The sequence below is a fragment of the Falco naumanni genome, chromosome 4, assembly GCF_017639655.2.
Source record: "Falco naumanni isolate bFalNau1 chromosome 4, bFalNau1.pat, whole genome shotgun sequence".
NCBI classification, from domain to species: domain Eukaryota; kingdom Metazoa; phylum Chordata; class Aves; order Falconiformes; family Falconidae; genus Falco; species Falco naumanni.
Window position 1 is genome coordinate 77,916,976 of NC_054057.1, and position 26,379 is coordinate 77,943,354.

The 26,379-nt window shown below is 42.7% G+C and overlaps 1 protein-coding gene and 1 long non-coding RNA gene across 5 annotated transcripts in view; both read right to left on the reverse strand.

The window, feature by feature from the left end:
• Positions 1–26,271, reverse strand: part of MYH11 (myosin heavy chain 11) — a 61,872-nt gene extending 35,601 nt beyond the window's left edge. For 3 of the 4 annotated variants that reach the window (XM_040592080.1, XM_040592078.1, XM_040592081.1), the window contains exons 1-4: positions 26,173–26,271; positions 19,377–19,738; positions 14,517–14,673; positions 6,175–6,202 (exon numbers count right to left, since the gene is read on the reverse strand). In XM_040592080.1, coding sequence (XP_040448014.1) covers positions 6,175–6,202; positions 14,517–14,673; positions 19,377–19,718 — 527 coding nt within the window. In that variant the 5' untranslated portion in view covers positions 19,719–19,738; positions 26,173–26,271. The remainder of the gene's footprint in view (positions 1–6,174; positions 6,203–14,516; positions 14,674–19,376; positions 19,739–26,172) is intronic. The other variant, XM_040592079.1, reaches the window with a different exon arrangement.
• On the reverse strand, positions 271–3,308 carry LOC121087277. The gene is made up of 3 exons (XR_005827560.1): positions 2,496–3,308; positions 1,076–1,080; positions 271–296 (listed from the first exon to the last, which is right to left on the reverse strand). It is a non-coding gene; the product is annotated as an uncharacterized LOC121087277 (long non-coding RNA).
• Positions 26,272–26,379: the final 108 nt, after the last annotated feature.

Sequence of the window (26,379 nt, forward strand, 5' to 3'; positions counted from 1 at the left end):
GCCCATCATTTGGCTTTCCCCTGAATCCCTGTGAGTATTACCATATATGGCATCTTTTTACTTGTAATTATCCTACCATACTGTAATGCTTAAGTTACTTAACATTTTGTTCTGTGCTTTCATCCTTAACTCTTTGCCCCTGCACAGGCTGAGGGGTTTCCTATTTTCTGCAGACAGACTTTGAGTCTTTAACTTCCTTTTGAAATGGACAATAAAAAAGTTCAACGTGACATGGAAATGCTTCAACATGAAATGAAAACCAGGCAGGATCTCAACAGCTACAAGTAGGAAAAAATCTTTAAGGTCCCTAAATAATGAAGAATAATGTCCATAGCTGATGAATACATCTAATTTTTCAACACATCAGATAATTTTTAAATGTCCATGACAATAGACGGGTCTGATTGATAAACAAATATCCATTAAACAACATTAGTAGCTGTTATACTATGAAGGATGCATGACAGCTATATGACAACATCTAGATTTTATCTCAGCAGTAAAATACCATGTGTTTGAAAACTAACTAATGAGGAGGAATGGCTAGATCAGGCTCAATGCCTCTAAACATCAAGAAGCTTACAAGGGGAAGGACCCAGGAGGAGGAGAGCATGTGAATCTCTTAGTTCACTTCACAGGTGGATGAAATTCTTCCTGGAATGACTGAGCTGCAACAGAACTGGTCATGCTGGTTTTTTTCTCTGCATCTACGTTGAAATACTGTCATTTCTGGGGTGGCAGAAACAACTTTCATGTGAGGTGGTATGAGGAATCCCACCTGTTTTAAGATCTGCATGAGCTTAATGACCAAATTTTTGAAGATGGGTCTTTTTCTTGCAAGCATCTTTCAGGGATTTTGGCATGGACCATACACAACGGTGTTCCTCCTAGAAGCACCTGCTCTTCTCTTCTGAGTGCCCATTTTCCTTCTAAGTTATGTTCCAAAGTGGCTATTCACCATATAAATTCTGTTACCGCTGTCCTAATCATGATCTTTTGGGAGTAGGCGGGTCCTTTGTTTAATTGAAGCATCTCTCCCATCATTCATGTTGCCTGCCACACATAGAGGCAGCACATTTACTGCCAGTGCTGTTCTTTGCACCCAGCTCAGGTGGGCAACACAAATAAACAGATCAAAAGCAGGTCCCATTGCACAGTTCCCACCAGCCCAACAGCAGTACTTTTATCTACTTCCCTTACATGTTTTCCTCCTAAGAAACTCCTTAGCTTTCCCAGAGTAAAAGGGTCCACGAAGCTTACAGGTTTGCTCTGTTAAAAACACCACTCTCCCATTGTGTGACATAATTTAAATTTTTAAAAATTTTCCTTATCTCCTGCAAGGCATTGTTTTAGGAACTCAAAAAAGGATTTAAAGCACACAAGCTCACATATATAGTACTCAGCTATAATAGAGTTTTTGTACCATGTGAGCTACTAAATCCTCCATGACTGCATTACCTTCACCTTATACGAAAATTATCCCAGTTAGAATTGGTTTCTAAATTAGGGCAAGGTGACACTAGCAAGTTGCCCCCGCTGTTGTAGCATGAGCTGGTGGTGTAGCTGGGACACTTGTATGTTGGGGTATAATTGGGAAAAATCAGTTTTAAAAGTGTGGGGTTTTTTGTTGAAAATTTGAAAGTTTTCTATATTATAATTATGATAGAAGACTTAGCTTAATTCCACTTTTGGCAACACCTAAAATGTAACAGCAGAATTTATTTTCAGCGTTTGTTTCAGTGAGCAATGAACCACAAAAATTGCCCGTTGACACGTCTCTTGCTCTGGCTCTGCTGGCACTGCAGGAAGCCTCGGTGCACAGAGCAGTCAATGAGGTGCTCTAAATCACATTAGGGCTTGGCAGGCTTCATCCTGCAGTATCAGATGTGCAAAGATGATGAAAATCTTTGTCCTAGACCAGCTGTACCCTGCTAGAGACCCATCTCAGAAGCCAGCCCACTGATCCTACTAGTTGACTTTATAAAAAATTCCCAGAAGAGACCAAGCTGGTTCAGCACCAAGCTCCACCCCAGGTCTAAAGCTGCACAAGATATCTGTATGGGAGGAGAGCCAGGCAGCAATCCTTGCCAGCTCCAGCCTTTGAGATTTAGTGAGTTGGGAAAGAAAAGAGTTTAGCTCTCTCATGGGGGAGTCTTTTGACTAATGGGACTTTGCAGTTTGGAGGATGTTCTGGATGACTCTGCTGCTTGACTCGTGTCAGGGGAGAAAGGGGGCTGAAGTCCCGTGGCTGGGTGAGGCTCTGGAGAGTTTGCCCAAAAAGAGAGAGGAGAGGAAGGGGAAAAGGGCAGGGTGGTCACTGCCTCACCTAATGTTTTGTCTGTTACTGTATCAAATTAAGTGGAAATAGCACATGGCTACAATATGTTTTTATAGGAGCTATTCAAACTAAATGCATATATAAAAAAAGTAAAAGGTAGTGAAAAAGTATTTGATTATATGTACAACACAAGTGTTCAACAAGCATTTGTTTTCACAGGCTTCACGTTAACCCAAACATTCAGAAATTTTGATCAGATTTTTTTCTCATTCATTTAAGGTGGGTTTTTGTTCAACTGAACCTTGTGCACAGTCCTTTTAACCACATCTGCTTTCTAGAAAATATTCTACCCACTCTTTTCAGGAAGTGGCTGAAATATGATGACCCCAAGACCAGACAGGTTTAACAGGAGAACTTTAAAACACTCATGTGCTTAGCTATGCAGATAAGCACCTGTGGAATTTTTAGTCAACAACCTTTCGAAAGCTCCAGGAGAATCCACTTGTATCTTTAGAAATCAAACAACTTAAAGGCCAGAAGTCTCCTCTGAGGGCTGGTGCTTCTACTTACATGGCAAGAAGCTTGAAAAGTCACAGGCCTGTTCACTGGCCATTGCTTAGTCTGATTCACACTTGATTGCTGGTGCATTGAGGTTGCTCAGGTCTCTGAGTAACTGGACAGATTTCTTGGGATTTTTCCTTCAGCAACATCTAATGTGCTGGTCAACACAGACCAGCAACGTCTTTGCACGAGTGAATACAGAATACCCCATGGCCAACCCAGGTGTCAAAGAAGAGAGACTGCAGTGGGGGAGGCCCAGGTGCAGGCAGGAATTTTAGGGAATCCCAACAGCCAGGCAGAGCAGTGAAGGCTGCCAGAGCAGTACAGGGACCAAAACACAAGGATGGAAAAGCCCTAACTGCCTTAATTTGTGGACACATAATGAGATTTCCTACTCTTAGTGCACTATTATATATTGTATATTTATGACATATGTTATGTTGTAATAATGCAGCCGCAGATATATTAGTAAGCAGAGGTATGGTATAAGGTTGTGTGCACTGAGGAGAGTAGATCAAAGGCAGTATGTGTAGTTATTAATAAATGTAGAGCAAATAATAAAATCTAGGAAAGACAGGGAATTCTGAAGAAGCATTAGGACCCATGAGCATTAAAGACAGATGGAGCATTGTAAACATACCACAGTTAATCACGCAAAGGGTAGGGATCGAAAAAGAATGCAAACAATACTTAGCCACATGAGAGCAGGTGCAATGAGCTGAGGGTGAAAGCCTGAGAGTGGGTGTATTTATACTCGGAAACACGGAATCACACCTGATTCTCAGATCTATGCCCCTGCCTATATCCCAGCAGCATTTCAGGCGAGTCCCAGGTACTCAGCATCCCAGCAGACTTTTGCTTTCCAGGTGAATTCTACTAACGATGGAATAACTTCGCAGAAATAGAACAAAGCACACAACACAGGGTACTTAAAAATAAAGTGCACAATTTCTGCTTGCATTTTGACACCACTATTTGGCTATCCTGCTGAATTCCCATAAGGTAAAGAGCAAAAAGTTATTTGTGGGAGATGGGTAGCAATAAGTGGAAGAGTACAAGAGTCCAAACTGCAGCATCACTAAACATAAGCGAGATTTCGGCAGCATCCACAACTACTTATATATGAATCCTTACAGCTACATTTTTTACAATTTAGGGACCAGACCTTGGAAAGTTTCAGTCTGTAGCTGTTTAAAGAAAAGGTCACAGTTGATCAATGCCATGAAGTCTTCAGTTATTGCAACATATTTTAGGCAAAAAGATAATTTCTTATAAGTTTTAGCAATTCTGTAAAATAATGCAAACTGCTTCTGTTTGACAGCTGCCCTGCTGACAGCCAAGTGGACTGTCTTCTTTTTGGACAGCCAAATAAAGCCAACCAGGATGATAAACCAGCACTGATTAAAGCTGTGTGCATTGGTTTTAGCCTGACTCATCTTTTTGGTTGCAAAGACATTTGGGAGGGCTGTTCTAAGCTATGGGTCATAATGCCCATCCAAAATACATCAGTTATTCTAAACATCTTGATGAATCGCTTACTGTGGCTGTTTTCAAAATGGGAAGGACATTTCATTCTCTCCATTTTAAGTGTTACTGGTGTGAAACACCTTACATTTCCAGCTTAGCTGACCAGGTTAAAAAAAAAAAGATATTTTCAATATATGGTAGCTGTCAGACATGGATCCTTTAATGGATTTTCATTAACAAAAAGGCATAGGTTTTCCAAAGTTAAAAGAAGATCTGAAGATTTACTAATAGAAAAATAAACTGAAGTACAGGAATAGAAGGAGGAAATACATATTGTAAATTAGTCATCATTACTATGATGTTTCATCCCGGGTAGAATGTGACGGTCAATTTTTATTTCATCAATGCAGCAATTTTAGATTTCTTTTTTATATTAAAGCATTTTTGGACAGATTCTTGATTGATATACCTCCATGTAATGAAATCTTGTTGCAACAGAGGTTAGAGCTATGCTAGCCCTTATGGTACCAGATAGAGTATATAATTTTTACTTTTTCTTAGGTGATAATTTTTTTCCAGTCAGCAGTGGCACTCACAGGTAAGTGTATGGCTGGTGATTGGCAGCACTGCTTTTTAAAAGCTGCAGTGTAAATATATATTCAGTAAGTAGTCACATTTTCACAGGTAACCTAAAACCTGTTCAGTCTGGGACTATGTGTATTTACAGTACTTAACAGACTACAGCATCACTGCATGAACCTGCTGTAAATACTACACATGCCATCTTCTGCAAAAAATAATTAGTATTTACACAGAATCAGATCCTACCTTTGATGAGAAAACCTGGAAGATGCCTAATACAACAAACATGAAATCATGTCAAAAGCATCCTCGATGGCATTCAAGTAAATAAACCCAACTAACTAGCAACAGAAGAAAGGAGAAATGGTCAAATCTGAAAGTCAAATAGGAGATCCCTGTCCAATTCAACAGTATGAGTGTTTTGCAGAGTAGGGAGGAATGATAAACCAGTGGGATTTTGTGGAGTACTAAGTTGTGCGCAGCAAAGCTTATTGCAATAAAATCACTGCCTGACCATGATGCAAGAGCTGAACCCTGCCCCACGGATGCTGTCTGAGCATGGGCTTAAGGAGCTCAGGAACTCAAGGAGCAGGCCTTCAGCAAGCTGGGACACAGAAAATCAGAGAGTTCCAAACAGGGCTGGCTTAGCTGGTATGGCACTATTGCCTAAACCAATTTTGTAGAGGCTGCAGAAAGGTCCCGCCGGCGTGGTGCTACGGAGCCCCCTTGGCCAGCACAGCCTGCCCCATGCTCAGGCTGCGGGGTGGCCGCTGCCGCAGCGGGTACCAAGTCTCCCCTGTTCTCGCTGCAGTAATTGCAAACAGCACAGAACTGCAGGAACAGGAACGATCACACTTTTATGCAATGACAACTGAAGTAGGACATTGTGGTGAGCTACCAAGAGCTAACAACAAGCAGTTAATGTCTGGGATGCTCTGAGTTCCTCAGTTTTCTCAGTTCCTCAGCTTCCTCTAGGAACCTGTTAAAATCCCTTGTTCTCTACACACAGTTTTACAGCCAGACTCCCCAGTTGTTCATTGTAAACTCTTAAATCTCTAAATTCAGAAAGTCAATTCAAAGAAATAGGTTTGTGCATGAAAGATTTCCTGTGACACTGATCCCTGTTTTTTATTTTGTCAGCAGGTTTATCTACTGGACTAGATTTAGGACTGGAGTTCAAGCTTACTGAAGGTGATGAAAATATGTCCGTTCTATCAGAATTTGAATCAATTTTGAATAAAGACATTGTAATATTGAGATATATTTAAACAGATTAGTTTACTTACGTGCACAGAATAGACTGGTCTTCTCGATCTGTGAATAAAACAAAAAAATCCATCAATTAGGGAAAATGGCTGTCATGACAGAAGCACTTACGTTTGTAAGGATTTACACTGAACAGCCTAGACTACCCAAATATGGCCATCCATGATTAGTCAAAAGCACGGGGTTCACATCTTATTTAATTTGCCCTTGAATTTAAATAACCATCTCTAATGGAAATATTTTGTACAAAAAACGAACAAAAGGTTAAAAGTTCAAAAATATTTTTTGTAAATTCCATTAGAGATAAACTGTAATGAGGACAGCAAAAATATCAGGCTCACTCTAAGAAGATTATAACTGAAAATTTCTAACCTGAAACTCAAGATTTTACTACGCTTATGAAGTATGGCTAGCAGCCCACTTGAGACAAAGTCTGGCAGATAAGGTATCAAAGACTAAAATGTTTTAAGCTGGTCATGCAAAGCTTTGCATTTTGAAAGCAGAGCAGTTCAAATACCTGAATAATGTAGGCTTTATTTCATTTCAGACTGAGAGACAACGTTTATCAAGCGGACAAGTAATTGCTTTGAGATGTCCTCCAAAGAATAAGATAAAACAAGATACTTCACATATTTTACAAGAGCATGTCAACAAGTGTGTAAGTTCTTCAGGGTTTTTACTGTGAACAGGATCATCAAACATATTTTGGATCAAGATTTACAAAAATGTGGGCCAAAAGCTCCATTTCTACTATGTGAGGCATGTAAGAGGTTTCTGCGTAGCGGAGTGCAGTATGCTGCAGGGAGGTTTAGGATTCCATCCTAGCTCCATAACGGGCTCCTGCAGCGTTCCTCCCTGCTTATGCTTCTGGACTTGGAGTGTATTTTACCTTTAGAACTTTAACACAGGATTTTCTACCAAAAGACTGATCTCAGGCTAAGATCTCTAGGCTGTGAAGGATAATAGACACCCACTGAGGTTTCAGAATGTGCTCCACAATACTAAACTGTTTTGTAGAGCTTCATTGAAGCAAGACTTCCTGAAAAGTCTGTGGTAATGGGAGCTTTACAATTTACCCTCTATGTAAAGATGCATTACTAGCATGTTTGCTGTGATCAGTTCAGAAGTAGGACAGGTTTTTTCACTGTGGCAATGGTTGGACATTGGTACAGATTGCCCAGACAGGTGTGGTATCTCCACCTTTGGAGCTATTTGGAAGTGGACTTGAACAAGGCTCTGAGCAACCTGCCCTGACATTGAAGCTGGCCCTTCTGTGAGCGTGTCACAGGCTGCCTTGTAGAGACTGTAGAAAAATCTTCCGACTTAGGAAAGTACATTCCCAGGCAGATCAAATACATTTTTGAAAGTGTGCAGAGTTTACAAATCCGAGACTCGAGGCAGAAAACCAAGGCAGAAGCAAGTGTTCCCGTGTAGGTTGGCATTATTTATCGAACGCAGAGATAGCGTTAGCCCAGTGGAGCCTCTGGTCAGAGGTTAAGGCATGAACTCCTTCCTCCTTTTACTCAGTGTGTGTGGCTACCTATCTGACTGCTTGCCCCCGTCGCTGACCCTCTGTGTAATAAATACCGTGAGATAAACAAGCTTTCTGTACTGTGTAAACATAATGGAGATAAATTCAACCTATTAAGCTTGCAAGCTGTAACTGCTGCCTGGACCAGAGCCAGTCTAGGAAAAGCAGGAGAGGATTCCTCTATGGCTTGGACTGATATTAAACAACTGTTTTATTCCCAGTTCCTCAATAGCTATAACATTAATTGCTTTATTGATTACTCACACGGCAAATGGTGCCACTTAACTGCTTTATTTGGTAAATCGGTGCAAAATGACTCATTACATTTCTATTGGAGATATTTCTCAGCTATCAGCACAGCAGGACTCTTCCACATAAACATTTGGGAGGAGAGCAGCTGTGAGCCATGCTTATTTCTCACTGCAGGATATGAGCTAGGCTTTCTTTTAAGTTAAAAAAGTGAGAACACGGTAGAATTCTTGCTAAAAATACACTGTTGTGTAAATAGAAACCATGGGCGTATATTGATATTGCATCACAAACCCATAAATACCATAAAGAAAATAAAAGTGACTCCTTGATACAGAGTTGCCAGTGGAATTTCTGAGCTCAGGGAACATTAGAAAAAGTTGGTCTCCTCCAAGCCAAGTATTTTCTCACTACTCCTTGCTGCCCATTGCTGCCCTTCTTTTGTTCCCCAGTAAGTGAAAACCCCCTCCTGCAGGTATCTGATAAACTGGCCCACCACAGGGGCTGGCATGAGGGTGTGTGCGTGGGCAGCTTTCTTGGGATGTAAGAGCACAAGAATGATTGGGGAGGTCAGAAGGTGCACCAAGTTCCCTCTGGGACAGAGAACAGGCTGTGTTACTGAATTTCTTCGGACTTTCTTTGATTGGTCCAGCTGATCAAGTACCCTGATGCAGGTACAGGGAACAAATCCTGCTGAAATGGGAAAAAGAGGGGAAAGGAGGGAACAGTGGGTCTTTGGTCCTGTGAAGACTCCAATGGAAAGCAGGGTCGGGCTGCTGGGTGGTTGCTGGCAATGTAAGGATGCCTTAGGGTGGAGCAGCTCTTTGTGACTGACTGACAGTGACCTGCTTGAGGGCTATTGGGGGTTCTTGGAGGGAAAATCAAAATTATTTGCTTTCAGCTTTCTCATGTAGTTGGAAAGGCTTCCAGGTTTGGACCTATGTGGTTTTCCGGTTCTCTGTCAGTGAACAGACATGGCATTCTTGCAAGCTCCTCTCTTGGTCACTGGACTTATCTCCTAACTCCCCTTGTGTTTGGCAGCCATATGGAGTCTCAAAGCTTTCAGCCCTGCGCTGCTGAACTGCACAGCCTGCCCTCTCAAACCTCATGCTGACAAACTGTCCTGTGCACATTCATGGAGGGAAAATTCCAGACGTTACTCTGTTTCCTTCAGCAGTTCTAACAAATTGCAACGCTAAGGATGAAAGGTGTCAGGAAGTCTAAGCCTATCCTGTTACGACTTGGGCTGCAGGTACTGATCCCATTTACTTTCAAGGGCTCTCCTGTTCGATTACTCCGATTTCTGTTCTGGAATATTTTATTCTATGTAGCAAGGACTGTGCCCTGTTTTGGGAGTCTGCAACTTTATGTGGGTAGATCTATTAGAAGAGGATGACTTGCATGAATAAAACGCCTTAAACATAATTCCTGAGGCTTAAGAAGTAAAAAAATATGTCTTCTGGATTTTAGTGTCTTTTTGGCTAATGCCTTTTCAAAAAATCTGACAGAACTTGGAAGACTGTCATATCGACCCCCTGTACGTCTATATGAGATGGTTTAGACATTTTTTTATTTTCTCCTCAATTTTTAATAGCATAGAAATATACATTTACATTCTAAACCCCACCAGCTTTCCTAAGCATGCTGTTGACTCTTTTTTTTTTTTTTTTTCCCTCTCTGGAATCTGCTTAGCTTTTACACCAAACACCTCCAGATTGCTTTTAGAATCATATGTCCCCCTGTTCTTGATAGACCAGCTAGCTCTGCTTAATCACAAACAAAATCAGATGGTTTATCACAATGAAGCAGCAAGTTGGCAGCTTTACCATAAAAGGGAAAAAAACAGACTGAAACCATGTTCCAACACTCACTTAGTGCTTCTTTACATTTGTTAATAACTACACTGCCTAAAGGGGACATTTCTGTACAGTCCTGCTAAGGACACAGTAAACAGATGGCTTTTCAAAGCAGTCTCCTTTTCTAAGATCTTGGGAATTGTGTTGCCCTCCCATACCTCCCAGTAACTACCAGGTTGTTTGTTTTTCCATCTTTAACTCAAGCTTGCATAAAAATGGCTTTGCAGAAAATAGATAACCTTGAATCTGCATAAATTGTCTTCTCTAATGGGTCTTCTCCACAGCGATTTATTGCCAGAGAACTTCATAACAGCCTAATCATCCACAGGAAAACTTTGTATCTATTATTGCTGCTACATAACGTGGCTTTCCACATTTGTATGTTTATCACTTACTTGCTGTTTGCTGCATGCAGGGAAGATGGCAGAAGGCAGCAGAGTTACTCATCCTTACTGGGCCAGTGTCTCAGCTCCATCATCACTGGAAGCTGGCAGTGCTGCAGGAAGAAGTCATCCACCCACCTCCAGCTCCTCTCCCCTGGCCTGCACTGTCCTCTCCTTGCTGCTGTGGCCAGCATTCGTGCAGCCACACTATGCACCGGGATGACTCACCTTAAAACTAATGCAGCAAAAAGCAAGGGATGGTTTTCACTTGGAGCAGTTTTGTGTTATGACTGCATGAAGACTACTGCTGGAGTAGTGCCAGAGTTGGAACGGGGGTCCTTTGTATGGCAGTTGTGCTCCTGGGGAGCTACTTCCTCCGAAACACAGGAGAGAGAGGTGGGTGCAGAAGTAAAGGGTGAGTTTTTATGATCGCAGTCTCTAAGTGTAGTAGTGGTCAGCTAGCTTGTCTGTAAAGACAGCCAGTGGGGGCCCAGTTCAGTGTGGAAGCTCCTGGGGACAGACAGACACACAAAATGCTCTCGTGGAACGCTATATTCACGTAATCTTTTAGAGTAAAGAAAAGTAAACTGGATAAAGTTTACTCTGGTTCTGGCTGGAAACGAGCATCAGTGACTGTGCCTGGGCAACCATCATTAGTTGCATTAGTGACGTGGTAATCCGTAGGTTCAACAAGATATCCAGCATGCCAGCTTAAGCATGAAACAGCATGACTGTGATTTGTAAAAGGGTTTTAGGTGCTCAGAACAACTTGAGTCAAATAGAAATTTTATCTCTCCCCAGCCAACATCTTTGTTAATTCCTGTGAGATGTCAGCTTTTCTGCATATTTGGAAGAAAGTTCAATTATCTGATTTCTGTTAACCATGGCTAAGTGTTATTAACAGAACAACTTTGAAGGGACTTAAACATCATCCCTGATGAATACATCAACCGAGTCAGTCTCTGAAGCGGAGGAATGCAGTGTGCATGGCTCGTGGGGTTTGCTGGGTGTTTGTGCTGACAAAGGAGAGGGTGGGAATGCGAAGGGCTGTGATTTCCTGATGATGAGCCTGCAACAGGACCAGTGATCGAAAGATAAAGGTTCCCTGAGGTAGCTGAACAAGCTGATTGCTCTTGGCCAAGTGGCCCTGGTCATGAAGTACCAGAATGTATTTCTTCAGTCTCGTGAATCTAGGATATATTTTACTTTGGCAAGAAGAAACTATGCAAGATTCCCAGATAAGAAGCAATACTGAAATTTCACAAGGAAAACATTCAGTGCCCTGATCCATGTTTATGAGTAAGAATTTTTGTTTGTATTCCATTTGCAAAATGCTTACCAAAAACTATGAAGCTCTCTGTGTCTATACGTGCTGCGTGCATGCACACACAATCATGTTGACACCCATTTTCACCACGCCAATGTGAATATAATTTGGCTGAATAAATAGAGTTATTTTGAGGTTTGGTTTAGTTTTATACAGAAAACATGAGTATGTTCTTACAAACAAAAGCACAGCTCTAAAACCAGCTGGGGCCCTCTACAGAGATGGAGAGACTCCAAAATGGCATGTGCAAATAAATAAGCAAGTAAAGCGTGGGTGTCCTGGGCTTGTGATGCAAGCTCTTGTGGGACGGCTCCCTGGCTGCCGTGCCAGCTGTGGGTGGTTAGGATGGGAGGCAGTGGAAGAGAATTCTCTTAAAGGTTCAACTGATGATCTGTTCCCTCCTCTTTTCTTTCTACTTGTGCTCCACCTCCTCTCTGCTGTCAAGAAGAATTCCTTGCAAAGGGGGACATGAATAATGAGGTGTAAAAGCTTCCCAAGAGTTGGTGGGGCCAGGAAATGATTATGAGCACCCAAAAAGTGAATAGAAAGAAGCACACGCTATTGCTGCCTCCTCCTCCCAGCACCCAGCCTGGGACTCACAGCTGAACCCAGGCTGCTCTGGGTGCAGTGACCACAGTGGAGGGCACACCAGCTCCAGCGGTGCTTGGGAGAGCACGCTAGGAAGGACAGGAGAAGGTCAGAGAGAGGAAGAGTGAAAGAGGTCCTTGTGCTGCTGAGATCAGGCCGATCTATGCTGATGCTAGTTTCATGTTAAGCTGAAAACTCCTGTACTGTCAGGCCAAAACAATCCTCCTGTTTCAGCACAGGCTGTAGTATTATGGGTTTTTTCTCTTTCCTGCAGATAGCCCTTTCCTAGCTGTTTTTCCCCATGCCGTTTTAGGGAGAAGCAGCTGTATTCTGCACAGCTGAACGAGAGCTCTGCTAAAGGCCTGCAGGAGCCAGAAGCTCCTTGCAGCGCTCCCCTGCAAGGCTTGCTGCTTCAATAAAGGGTCTGAGGAAAGAAGACTGCTCTGACCGCAGGGCCTGCTTGGAGCTCTGGCAGGGCTAGGTGCAGAGCACAGAGCTCAAGAGGTGGTCTGGAAGACAGATAAATGATTGCAGCTTAGTGGGATGAGCTTGTGCCAGGTAAGTTTCTTATAACCGCAGTTACATTAAAATTATATTTACTGAATCATATTATTCTGAAAGCACCTGCCCCCTCGGTCCTAAGCATGCTTTATACGCCTGCCTTTGTGAATAGCTCTGCTGCTACAGTACCGAGGAAGGTCTGGTTTCAGAATGTCTTTTATTGTTGCTTTATTGTCCCTCCTCTACTGCGCTCTACCTCTGCCTTCTGGGATGCATTCAAGTGAATGAACTAAAAGAGCTCCAGAAAAGAAATGTCACATAAGCTATAGGAAGGAGAAAAAAGAGGTTGATATTGTATAGCAGATACCTAGATCTCTGGGTTTAGAGTTGAACTGTTGAATTTCGAACAGTCATATCTGAAAACGTAAGATTCTAAAGTCAGGAGCCTAAGTCTTAATCAGGTAACCAATTTAATAATCCTCAGGGATTTAATCTTCAGAAGCTCTAAGGATTTTGTTAGCGTTACAATTGGTATGTATGAGTACTCGGGACTTTTAGGGGAGAAGACCTGTTTTGATGCCTTTGATGTCAATCACCACTGGGGTGTGTGTGTATGTATATTGCTTATATACATATAATATATGTATATTGCTTGTACCAAAATGACAGGGTTATGGTTGGTATTTTCCGTGGGCAGATCTCTGCCTGAGGCTGGGCAGTTACACTTCTGTGGATTCAATGGCCTGGCACAAACATATAAGATAACTTTTTTTGTTTGTTTTTCATTGTGAGGAGGGACTTTGTCTAGTGTACATATTGGTTTAGAAAATAGCAATTAACTATGATATACCAAACTAACTACTTGTAAATTCATCAGGTTCATAGTTCAAGTAGGACAAGTACAGGAGTACCGCAGTCCTTGTGAGTGTGATGCGCTGTATGCCTGGAGAAACACTGTGTGATAGCTGGTGCACAGTGGGTTTGCAATCACTGTTCTGTGTCTGTATGCAACTATTACAAAGAAATCAATACCGGGTACTAATCTAGTTGCTAAACTGAAATTTTGAGATGCCATTTATTGCTTTTACTAGTCTGATTTAAACCCCAGAAGCCTTAAATCCTTAAGCTCCAAACTGGGAAGCCCTAAACTTTAGGGCTAAGCCTGTGTAACTTCCTGAGCCGTAGTTACCAGGCAGAATTTTTGTAGGATCAGGCTCCTAATGAGGGTATTTAAATTTCAAAGTTCTTATAATCTTTGTTCCCCAGAGCACCCAAGGTTGCTGCGAGATGGCAACCAGTCGCATTCCTGTAGTCTGTAGGTGTTGCAGCCTCGCACATTCATCACTATGGCTTTTCATCCCTAAATTGTGATTTTTCAGTAGCAACTGCAGGGGAGAGCACTGTGAATTTCGAAGGTTTTGTTCACACCATTTGGGGCCTGACTGCTTTTCCATTGCTGCTTGTTGCCATTGTGGTTAGAAAACAGGGCTCCAACTCATTAGACTGATGAAAGTAGCCCTGAAACAATATTTGAATTTGCTTGCTGGGGGGAGCAGACAGAGAGAGGAGCAACACCGACAGACCCAGCAGTGCTAGAAGCTAACTTTGGAATAGTCTCCGCTGTTGGAGAGGGAGCATTTTCCATGCCCGTATTTGCCAAAACTATTTGCTTGACTTTGAAACCTTCCCACATGCCTCGACACAGATGGGTAAAAGGATTGTTTTTCCTTTTTGAGTCACAGTGTTTGTGGACTGCCGTTCCTGCCAAAGAATTCCTCTGAAACTTCTAGAAAGCCCGTGTCACCCTCCGTAACAGATCTTTTCTGGCTGTACTTCTTGCAGGAGCACATGTGGAGTTATTATAAGGTGTTTTCTCCCCTTTTAGAGGGCAGCAATTTCTAAGAACTGCAGCACTGAGCTGGCCTACCTTGCAGCATGCTCCTGTAGGCTGTGTCCGCGATAGCGTAGATGTGGGGTGGCATCTCGTGCCTCTTCTTTCCCTTGTACATGTCAATAATCTTCTCTGAATAAATGGGCAGCTGTTTGTATGGGTTTATCACAACGCAGAAGAGACCTGAATAAGTCTGCAAGGGAATTCAAATAAAACCAGGAATTAATATTGTGTGCCGTGTCTAGCCTGGGAAACACAGGCATCTGCTGCATTGAGCTAACAGGATTTTAGCAAATAACACTCTTTTTTATTCTGCCTAGTGTGACAAATGATGCGGTGATTTCCAAATGCAGGTGCATGTATGGGTGGTTTCCAAGTGCACAAATAATTATTTCTAATAAGCAACTTGCTAGAAAGTATGTGAATTTATCAATCTGTAGAAACACCATGATCTGATGTTAGTTTCTTGACTTCAGTTATTTTCAGTACATGGTGAATCACCCTTATCTGTGGTTATGTAATAACTGTAATAATTCATAATATTGCTTTGTATGTGTATTTTCATACCAGAGTATGTCCTCTGCTCAGGTAGGTGTCAAGTTCTGTACACTGAAATCCTAGGTAAGAAGCTTGGATTGATGTTAGAATAATTAAAAAGAAAAAAAAATTATATGAACAGCATATCACAATAAAGATTGATGAGTGTACTTTAAAAAAATTACTCAAGTTCCAAATAGCTGTCTTAACAGAATAATCATGCCTTTTCTACATGACTATTTCTGTAAGAAATTTAAGGAAAAATGTGGTGCCTGTTTACAGTTTAATGAAGATATATACATAAACAAGCAAGAACATTGGCTACCATCTGATAGCTGTTCATCCAGGTTTTGTTAGTTGTTTTTTTATAATTTTACTTTATTTGGAATGCACCAGTTATTGAACTGAAGCATAAATAATAGCATATGATAATAGATGGTGAGCCATATTTCACAAAGTTACCAAAAGTAAGCAATTTTCAAGTGTTTTTCACATTAAAATAAATAAATATTCTAAACACCCCACACACCTGAAAAACCCCCAAACAATTAGGAACTTATGAGATTATTATTGCAGCAGCTTTGTGATATCTAAGTTGGCCTATGGCTGTTAGGTTTAAACTCATGCCAGTTTAAAAAAAATGAAATAATGAAATGATGCTCTATTTGACTTGGGCATAAGTAGTTTTGGATTTTTTTAAAAAAAATCTTTTTAATTGCCATGCTGGGTGAATGAGTACTTTGTGGCATGTGGCTGCTGCTGTTCCTTGGTTTCAGGGCTGTGTCCAAGGATGGGTCAAGCTGCTTTGGTTCTCCTGCAGGAAGCACGGCAGTGCAGGACTGTGAAATGGCATCTGGGAAGCTTGGCTCTGGGCACAGGGATTTCCCTTTCCTGACCATAATAGGGAACGGCACAACACAGTCTCAGCACAGCCTGAGCGCTTTATATGGAATTCAGCACACATGGCCAGAGCATCCATCAGCCTCCAGCAGTCAGGAGCAGGTTGGATGCTCTGTGCTGGGCAGGAGAACATCTGGGGTGCTCTGGGCGGTGATGAGGACCTCCCCTACTATTTCAGTTTGCGCCTGTGCCACCACAGTCTCAAATCAGATAATGAGAAAATCAGGCTCAAGATCTTCACCAGTTCTCAACATCCCCAAGCTAAACCCCTTGGTGTGGAAGGTAGGCAATTACTGTGCTGGATTTTCATTGATGCTGGAGTTCAGAATGAAACTGCTAATTGTGTCAAAATGAACTTTAGTGCTGCCAGGACAATACACTTGGAAAAAATGACAGGTTTTGGTTTTTTTTTATCCTGGAATGACCACCAAGGCCCTTAAGGAACGGATAGCAAGGCTTTTTTCTCAGTAGAAATACATTTACTTTATGTACTCGACTAATCATTCCCAACCAAGCCAATTAATAGGAGAGTAAATTTCCAATTCAGGCCAAATGTAGGCCATCCTTCCCTGAGATGTCTAGGCATGTACCTGACATGCCACAGGTGGGCTGTAACACCCGGGCACACAGTAACACACCTTTGGGGCACGAGAAGTGGGTTACTAAGGCAGGGCAAAAGCTTGAGCTGGTGAAATTCAGGAATCCCCATTTCAAACTGGACTGTGACTGATCCCATCTCTCACCTTGGGAAAGTTGACCAAGACCTCTTGGTTTCACTGGTTGTAGTTCTAGGCATCTGCTTTGCAAAAATTTGGGGAAACCAGACATGGTATGCGATGTTTTGAAGGTCAGCAAGGCAGTTGGCTAAGCAAGGGGTTGGGAGGGGGGGGTTGAGGTTGCTGTGCCTTAAGACATTCTCCTTGGGGCACAGACCCTCCAGGCAGGGGGACCCCCAGCCGTATCCCTTCCTAGAGGGTCTGGTGGCAGAACACGATTCGGCGTATCTTAAGGATGGTGTCCCTAGGAGTGCTGAGCTTGTGTATCCCTAGGACAGCCGCTGCTGATGGGTGTTTAAGAGATACTGGCACAGATATACACACCTGTGTTGTAAGTGCCTGAGTTTGAGCAGAAGGATCCCACTTCTGGTTCCAATATGCATGTAGTTTTCTGTATTTAGGAAAGCATTTTGCACTCTTAGGCACAGACTGAATTAGTAGTGCCAATGAATACAGGCACAAGAAGTTTGATTCTGCTCTCAGATCCACCGAAGCAGCCTTGCTGCTTTATTGGTGTTTGTACAATCATTTTTGGTCTAATTTGTGTGTGGAGAAGGTGGATTTTGTTTGCTCTGAGCAATGTGAAACATGAAGTAGTGGCAACACACTGCTTACCCTTCTTTCTTAATTATCTGTGATGAAAGAAAAGGCCAGGGTGTTTTTCCAGTGTACAGTCACTCTGAATTTTCACACTGAATCTTTTTATTTAATATAAATGCAAAGGGCAGGTGATTTGGGTTTGGTTTTTTTTTTTTTTCAGATGCATTGACTTTTTTTTCCTGTAGTAAAATTGGGAATCCCCATTTGCATGAGTGATGCTCAAAGGGGGAAATGTTAAGGTCACATTTGCTTTGTATGTGTGGGACTCCAAGGAAGGCAACATAGGCATTGCATGGCAAAGCCAGGAGATGGCTTTTTGCAGTTAGTTTTGCAAGTGTATGAGATTTAAATTCTGTTTAATAACCCTCTATTTTTTTAGAAAGCTATTAGAGTATCTAGTAGGACAGCATGGTGTAAGGCCGGGAAGTTTTAAGCAGATTTTAGTTACTGAAAATAACTAACAACTTCTTGCAATACAAGTAAAAATAATTTCTTTATAACTGTTACTTTATGATAATCTGAAAATCTAGCCTCTTGAGAAAGAATAATTTCAGATACGCTTCCATTTTTTTCTCCATGAAAAATTCTTTCATTTCTGATTGTGTTTTGGAAATTAATTTTCTTTTCCTGTAGAAAGTGAAAAATTGACAAAAACATATTGGAAATCCTGGAACACCTGTGTGGTGTTGCTGAGAACAGCAACAAAGAAATAAACCCCACACATTTTATCCCACTATTCTTCTACTAATTCTTTTTAGATCTTGCAACAATGCAGAATGCTTTCAGAAAAACTTTATTTTAGTAATTGATGCTGCATATTCTGATATAATAGCATATAGGTCCATATGTTCACCCGCAAACTTAAAATCCAATAAACTCAAATACTGAAGAGGTGGAAAGTCTAGCTTCTTTCAGGAATGTTGGTGATGTGCTTTTTAGTACATTCCTGGAAGATAGATCTTGAGTGTAGCTATTTGAAGTTCTGCATAACAATTAAATAATTCCTTTGTTGTACTAGATATATATATAACTATATGCTTCATTTCCTACTTTCCAATTTAGCACTCCTTGTGTTAATAATGAGAGCTTTACACCTGCTTCTAACACTTTCTTAAGCTCTGTACTTTCTTTCACTCATCAGTGGTCTGTCACGCAAGTAAAATTGTCATAGATTGAAACTGTACGTTGCTTTTCCACAGCACAGCATAGGGATCCTCTGTGTGAAATCCAAGAGAACAATTGAGTTCCATGGAAACTTTCTGGGCTTGCTTGCTGTGCTGTTTGCTAATCCGTTGATACAGATAGATTACAGGGTTATTAATCTCAAAATACACTTGTGTTAATGTACTTGTGTGGACAGGAAGGCAGAATAATCTTGGCCCTAATTTATATGAACATAGAGAAGATTGTCATTTTTCCAGGCTTGTCTGATCTGTAAATTGACCGACAAGGGGAGGACCGGGGCGGGGGGGGGGGCTTTAGTGGATGCATGACTTCAATTCAGTAACCCACTGGTGCATATGAGTACTTTCACTTGAGTTCCAGTGCATTTATTCATTTATTCAAACATAAGGTTTTACTCAAAAGCACCCACCAAACCAGAACTTGTCAGCTGCCTTCAGTGGGAGTTTTGAACAGAAAAGACTGCATGGTTTGGCTTTTCCATATGTTCTTTTTGCAGGTTACTGGAAGCTTGTTCAGGTTTACATTGAAGTCATTCAAAAGCCCCTATTGATTGTTTTGTGGGTTTGGGGTTTTTTGTTGGATTTTTTTTCCCCCTCCCTTCCCCCAAACAGCAGCACTGAGGTGTTGTTCAGCCATCAGGGAGTACTTTCCAGGCCAACAATATCCTTTCAGAATGAGTAAGTTCTGGGGAAGAAACCTTCATGTGTTTTTAAAGAAGCAGGAGAGTCATGAGGAATAAAGTGACCTAAATCCATTTTTGGTTTAGGTTGCCATCACTGAGGGGTTAGTACCTGCATGGCAGTGTTACACACCGTATCCCTGACAGTGGGTGGGATCCACCTTTTTTGTGATGGACCATGGCAGCATGCAGTAGGAAATGTGTTTTGATTCTACTTACATAAATTAAACCTGAGAAGTATCTCTCCCTTAGGTTGTGCAGCACTGAAGCTTCATTGAGGCAAGTCAGCTCTGCCATGTCCTCCACTTTGGAGAACTTTGGAGGGTTCATCTTCTGGATGTCATCCTTGCTCAGTGTCACTTTCTTTCCATTTTCTGCCAGTTCAACTGTCACCTCATCCCCTTTCTCTTCCTTGATACTTGCTGCTTCAAATCCATGTTTCTCTGATGGAATCCAAACCAGTCTCTTCGCTGACCAGTCAGCTTGGGCAAGTGGGTTGTTAATGAAGTTTTTGTCCACAAAGAGGAATTTCTCATCATCGCTGAGAGCTTTTTGAGACATTTTGACTCAGTAGACACCTGCTGAAGAAGCAAAATATTCTATTTTAAAGGGAGGCAAATGTGGAGATGTTCCAGGCAAAAGACATTTGTCAAATCTGCCACGCGGTAGATCCAAAGCACTATAGGTCCTGTGTCACATGCAGATACTTTTGGGTGCCAGCTCAGATACCTTAGAGCATCAGTGTTTGCATTCCCGTTCCTTTGTTACTGTGTCTGAGATCACCTAAATCAAAAGCTTCGTGGCACTAAACCAAATGAGGACACCTGGGCTTATCACTTTATTTTGTTTATGTTGTACCGAAGATCAGGTAGACGAGTAAGGCAGGACTGATGCCTGTGCAGTGAGGGCTGCACCAAGGCTACCAGCTGAACGCCCTCCTGCAGCCTCATCTCTTGCCCGTCACAAAGTTAACTCAATTCAGATACATAGAAAATGTCTCATCACCCAAAGACTGTTGGGCGCATACTGAAATACCAGTGCAATAATGCAATAATTAGGAGAAGAACAGTTCCCAGGCTGTGTTCCAGAAAGGACAGAAATGAACTTTTCTTTCTTGCAAAGGACTATTTCCAGTCACTCTAATACCATTTCATTTGGAGCAGAATAAGATTAAGAAAGGGTCAAAAGAAAAAATGGAAAAAAATTATCAGTACTGCTGGTGAAGGAGAAGTAATTTAGTTATCCCCTTTCCATCGTTCAGACAGAGGGAGCTGATCATTTATGAAGGGTAAACCACATGAGAGAGAGAGAAGCAGGAAAACAAGCCTGGAAATGGCATCAGCTGTTGGATACTCTGAACCATAATGCTCGAATTGGAAGGACGATGCATCTTTGTCATGCAATTGCACACAGATAAAACAGCATCGTGCATCACACTTGGATATGTATGTGTTCCATAGGTGAGAGCAGGGGAGGGGTTTGGCTGCTTCTTCCCTGCTCTGGCCATTGGAAGCTCGGATTTAGATGCAAGACCGATGCTGATAATGCTGGTGCTTCCTTAAGTGTTCTGATCTGTCCTGTGGGGGACAGAGCTTTAAGTGGGGGAAGGAGTAAGCAGAGGACTGCTTGTGGTTTGCTGTAGGGCAGGAGAAGAGTGGTGGGCAATCGGGGAAACCTGCCATGCAGTGGAGCAGGCGGGGAACTGGGGAGGAGCCACGGGGAAGAGCGTGTGCCCAAGAAAAACATCTCTAGGAGACAGAGGCTGTTTCATTTCCTTATTGAGAATGAATTTAATATTTAAAGCATTCAAACAAACATGAATCTTGAGGGACTGTTAAAGATGTCAGCAATCAACCCATAAGCACAATGATATTTGTAAAGACCAAGCTCGGTGGTATGTAGCCAAACGGACGCCCTGTGCTCTGGGAGTATCAGAGATTGGTTTCCAAATATTTGTCCCTGAAGCCTTCCCACAGATTAATGGGTTTTTGCGAGGCCAAACTGTGTGAGGGGTCTGAGAGAGAAGTATGGATCATACAGAAGGTGACATAAAGCTTAAAAACAAAACTGGGATTTGAGAGGTGCCTAAGAGCGTTAGATGATATCCCACTTTCAGTGGAAATTAGATGCCCCAGCTCCTTAAACTCCAGTCTTAAATAACAGTTCTCTTGTCTAAAAAAAAAAAAAATTAAATTAAAAAAATAGCTTTCCTCTAAATGTGCTTGTTCTAGAGCCACCAGCCTTGCCTGGGAATCCCCAACAGGCACGTTCACCCAGATCATCCATGCATACACGATGCGCATGGTGGTGCAGGTGGATGGGAGACTCCGACAGCCTGGTCCCAGGCATCGCCACCGGCCCGTGCTGTGCCCCTCCACCGGGGCTCCGCCGGCGAGCGGGGTAGGATGTGGCCCTTCGCTCACTCCCGGGGGATTCTCGGAAGAGAGCTGCAAGAGGAAACTATTTGACCTCTGTGTGGATTAAGGCAGAAAATGTTCCCTCGTTGCCAAGAGGGCTGGTAGAGCCGCGCAGTTCCAATAATGGAGATGGTATTCTTTCCAGCTGAGCTTTCCAGCTGGCGGCCGCAGGGTGAAGGTGGCCGGCCGGGGGAGCGAAGGGAGCACTGCCCCATCGCCAGGGCCAGGGCCTGGGGGCCGGGGGAGCGAAGGGAGCACTGCCCCATCGCCAGGGCCAGGGCCTGGGGGCCGGGGGAGCAAAGGGAGCACTGCCCCACTGCTGGGGCTGCAGCTCGGGGGGGCAGCAGGAGCCTGTATGGCATCGCTCCCCCAGCTGCAGTAGCACCGGACAAGGCAGGCTCTGCCCCACCGCCTCAGCAGCGTGGGAGGAACTGCTGTGGCAATGGAGCAGGAGGATTTCAGTCCACCCGAGGCCCAGAAAAGAGAGCTGTATGGTCATCCTGAAACTTCAGAAAGGTTGGATCATGCTGCCCGTGGCTGAGTGCCAAGTGGCAGAACATTCACATCCATAGGAGTTTCATATTGCTGTCAGAAACACCAAAAATTAGACCAAACTGCAGAGCTGAGTTTCACAGGGTCAGCTCCTGCTGCGTTGATGCCGTCCATGAACAATGACTGAGAAAATCAAACTGCAGAATTGTCCTGACCATCTACCTCAAAAACCCAACCACAGACAAAACTCTTGGCCTGCTAAAAAGCATGTCAGCAGCGGGCGACCCAGACGTTCTTTGCTGTTGTGTCGCCCAATGACCAAGGGAAAATTCCTTTCCCTGTTACATCCTAAGTCAAAAACATCCTCCACAGATCACAGCGTGAAACGGAGAGCTGCTCTGTCTGTGCTCTATATTCTCCTACTTCCTGCACGTAAAACTTTCTGCACCTTGTTATTTAAACACAGGTTTTTTGAAAGCAGGATGAGGTTGGAAGGTATGAGAGATGGCATGAACTTCAGAGCTTGGCCATGCAGGTTTTTACCCCCTAGATCTAAGCACTACACTTGACTAGTTTCAACATGGCCCCCTACAAGAAGCAGGGAATAGACAGCCTGAGCTGGATCTCATAACTCCTCTGAAACACAGGGAGGAGAAACCGTGGATTTGTGTGAAAAGAACTTTTCATTACTGATCCTCTGGAAGCTGAGGATTAAGTTTGTGTGGCAGCTGAGTACCACTGTAGTAAAAAAGGAGATGCAGTTATGAAGTGTGGATTAATAAATATTAATAGTCTAATCGATTAATGAATATTAATTAATGCAGAATAATAATAAAGTCAGGTTTCTGAATAGAAGAGGTGGAAGATGAGCTCCACAAACTGGACTAGATTTGTCGTGGTGAGGTGCTGTGCACTGAACTAATGAGCTGCTGAAGCTTTCTGGTTAATAATGGGCAGTGAACCTTCTGGTCCATCTCTGAGGCTGAACTGCACTGGTCCAGCATACAATTGATACTGGGGAAATGGGCCAAGGGGAAAAGATTCATTACAGCCTGCTGAGAACATTCCTTGAGAAGGCAAAATTTACCCTGTAGCCAGTTCCTGGGTTTCATCTGTAGGTCTGGCTGAGAGAAACGGAGACCGGTAGCCTGTGTACACAAGAGGTAGAGAGAGGTTCTTATCCACTCTTTTAGGTGGCCGATAACCCAAATCACATACCTACAAGAGTGAATACTTGTGTACTTGGAGGTGAGCTAGCCTGGGAAGGGAGGGAGAAAAGCAATGACAAAAATACTACTGATATACAGTTTCTTGCCTTAGAAATGTGCCAGATTACCCTGAACTGGATCCCTCTGTTATCCTTGTCTAAACCTTGCAAGTGCATGTACGCATGGGCACGCACACTGCCACAGCTTGCTTTCTGTTCCTCCTCCTGCTGCCCCATTGCAGACATATCCAGCTAATCTGCACTGTCTTTTCCCTTATCGTGCCAGCGACCGAAGTTGAATGCTGTCTTTGCAATCAGTACATCCAGAGTGTGTTATTCCAAGGACAAAGTATAAATATCCCCAGGAAGTGCACTTTAATTAAAAGGTTATTGGCCAAGCAGAATTGCCTCCTGGGTCAGAGCTTAGAGGGACAGCCTTTCTCCTAATGAGAAGATAAAGGACACTTCTCCTTTCCTCTGCAGGATGTGCATGTCAGTATAAAAGGTTATCACAGCCACACAGGGAATAATTACTGGAACAGAGGTACATATAACCAAGTATGTGAATTATTTTCGGAAATGAAGTCCTGCTCTCATAAGTGGTTTCTGATGAAAGAGCGTAGCAGTAACCTGCTGCCTGACCCAAACTGCGTTTCTTGGGCTGCAGTAGTTCTTGACTCTGTTCTTTCCAGGTTGCTTATTGTTTACTTTTCCAGCACTTAATTACTCAACTGAGCATTGCTTGAAAAAAAAAGAAAATCTAGGGGTGAATCCTAATCTTGTGGTCTTCATTTGGGAACTGGTTCCCCAGCACAGTTAGCTTTGTCACAAGCTCTGCTGCCGACCTCTCCTGGCCTGTTGCCTCTCCCCACGAGTCACTGGGACCACCCCTCAAATAATTGCTCTCACCATGGACATTTCCATCTGGACACTGAGGTATCATAGTACTAGTTTTTGGTTGTTCTCTCTTAAAATACAGACTTCCCCTTTTCCATGGTTGAATATTTGCAGGAATTTTGCAGGGCTGGTTTGTTGTTTTGTGGGGGTTTTTTTTGTTGTTGTTGTGTGTTTTGTTTTTAAAATGCATTCTCCATATAGTCTAATCAAATTTCAAGTGCTTTAGTCTCCTACCATGTCTTCTCATCTCTGCTTATCCAAGTTACTACATAACTCTGATTAAACACTTGAAATATCTTTAAATTACTTAGGCCATTTCTTTGGAGTATTAATTAGCTGTGTTATAAACTGCAAAAATTACAAAAGAAGGAAGAAAAGACTTGAATTGCATCGTGTGGGATAGATTCCCTTAATCTAGAAAACACAGCTATTTCAGATACCCCCAAATGTTATTCTATTAAGTAAATCAGACTCTGCATGTTCATTAGAATTCATAAATAATCCATACTTTAACTGGACTTTGCACAAGTTGGCAAGCTATCTCTGGCTCTTGGCTTCTTCCAAAGTTATACTTAAAAGTCAACAGATTTGCAACTAATAAGTCTCAGTGAATTATAAAGCCGGGATCCTCCGCATACATCCATGCACGCTACCATATATGGCCATGTTCTCCTCAATCCCAGCTGTTACACAAAAATGTAATGATAACAAATGCAAAACAAATACCTTTTAGGGACTCGCGTGTCAATTGCAAATGAGATAATAAAAATCGGTGTTTACATCTAAGCGAAGGCAGCCAGAGGAGCGTTATAGCCTAAACTGAAGGGCGTCCTCATGCAGGGCGCTGGGGACTTGGGGCGCAGCGGGTCTTGTCCTGTGTCACATCACCAGCTGCCTGCCGGGGCAAAGCTTTGAGGGAAACGGAAGGTGGGCTTGGTTTTAAACCAGAAAAGGTTTTACTGAGACGTGTGTATTTAATACTAATGGCAAACCTTCTGATTTCCCTTGTATTCTATTATATATTCCCTTATACTTCTTAATTATGCATACACATGTGCCTCTCACATACATATCAACACTTACATAGGTGTGCATGCACACATACACACACACAGATATATATGTGTGTGCATGTCTGACAGGAGCCAGTGAATTTCTGGGATGACACTGAAGCTGCTTTCTATGCTGCCATCTACTGTCCTCTTAATTTACTCACGGTATTTTGCTAAAGTTAAAAGTTTGCTGCTTTATTTTCCCTTTAAAAAAAAAAAAAGGCACGTCACATTTGAAATTACTCGAATTAGTGTACCTCAGTGAATTATCAGATTAGTTTTGCTTAAAATTTATTCCCAGCATATGAAAAATATGCATGTGTAATGCTAAGGCATTTTTGTAAAAAAGTTCCCATTTCTTCTCCCAACTTTTAAGCATTTTTCCTGTTTAAAGAACAAGTGACTAACTAACCAATTACTTTTATTTGTTTATACTTTCTTTTAACAACATGGGAAGTGCACTAAGTTCCTTTAATAGGACTGACAAAGTAGAAATACTTCCAGATCAGCAGCTAAGGCTACCAGGTTTTTTCATTACTGAATGCTCATGTGATGGTTAATTGCAGTGGGTACCTGCTGCCATCCCAGCACTTGCAGGCTTCGCTGCTGCTGGCTTGGAGCGCAACCGGTGCTCTGCAGCCAGCATCTTTTAAGGCTCGATGCAGCAGCAGCAGTGTTAGAAGTGAGTAACAGGCTTCTGAACATCTGTGCATGCTTCCAAACGTGCGTGGTTTCTAATGCATTTTAAGCAGAATGCAATCAGTAATACATCAGGATAAACATCGGAGTATGTCTGATAACGGGTCTGTTCCCATTTCCAGTTCATACAGGTTAATTCACTGACTCTGTCTGCAAAGTAGCATAATATCTTGCCAAACTGCTCCATCCCAAAGCATGGCAAGCCCCCAGCCCCAGCCCCAGCAGGGACCCCCGGCCCCTGCGGTACTTACAAGCGTCTGATTAGGGGAGCAGAGAGTGAATTGGAGAGTCGGGAACCTGTACAGCCACCAGCCGGGACAGTCCAAGTCCTCTCCGCCTTTGCAGCCTCCCTATATAGAGGAGGAGAATCTTGTCAATGGGGAGGGGCTCTGGAAACCACGTCCTGCTGGAAAATCCTCTCGGTACCTGGGTTAAAAAAGACAGCCTGAACCAAGGAC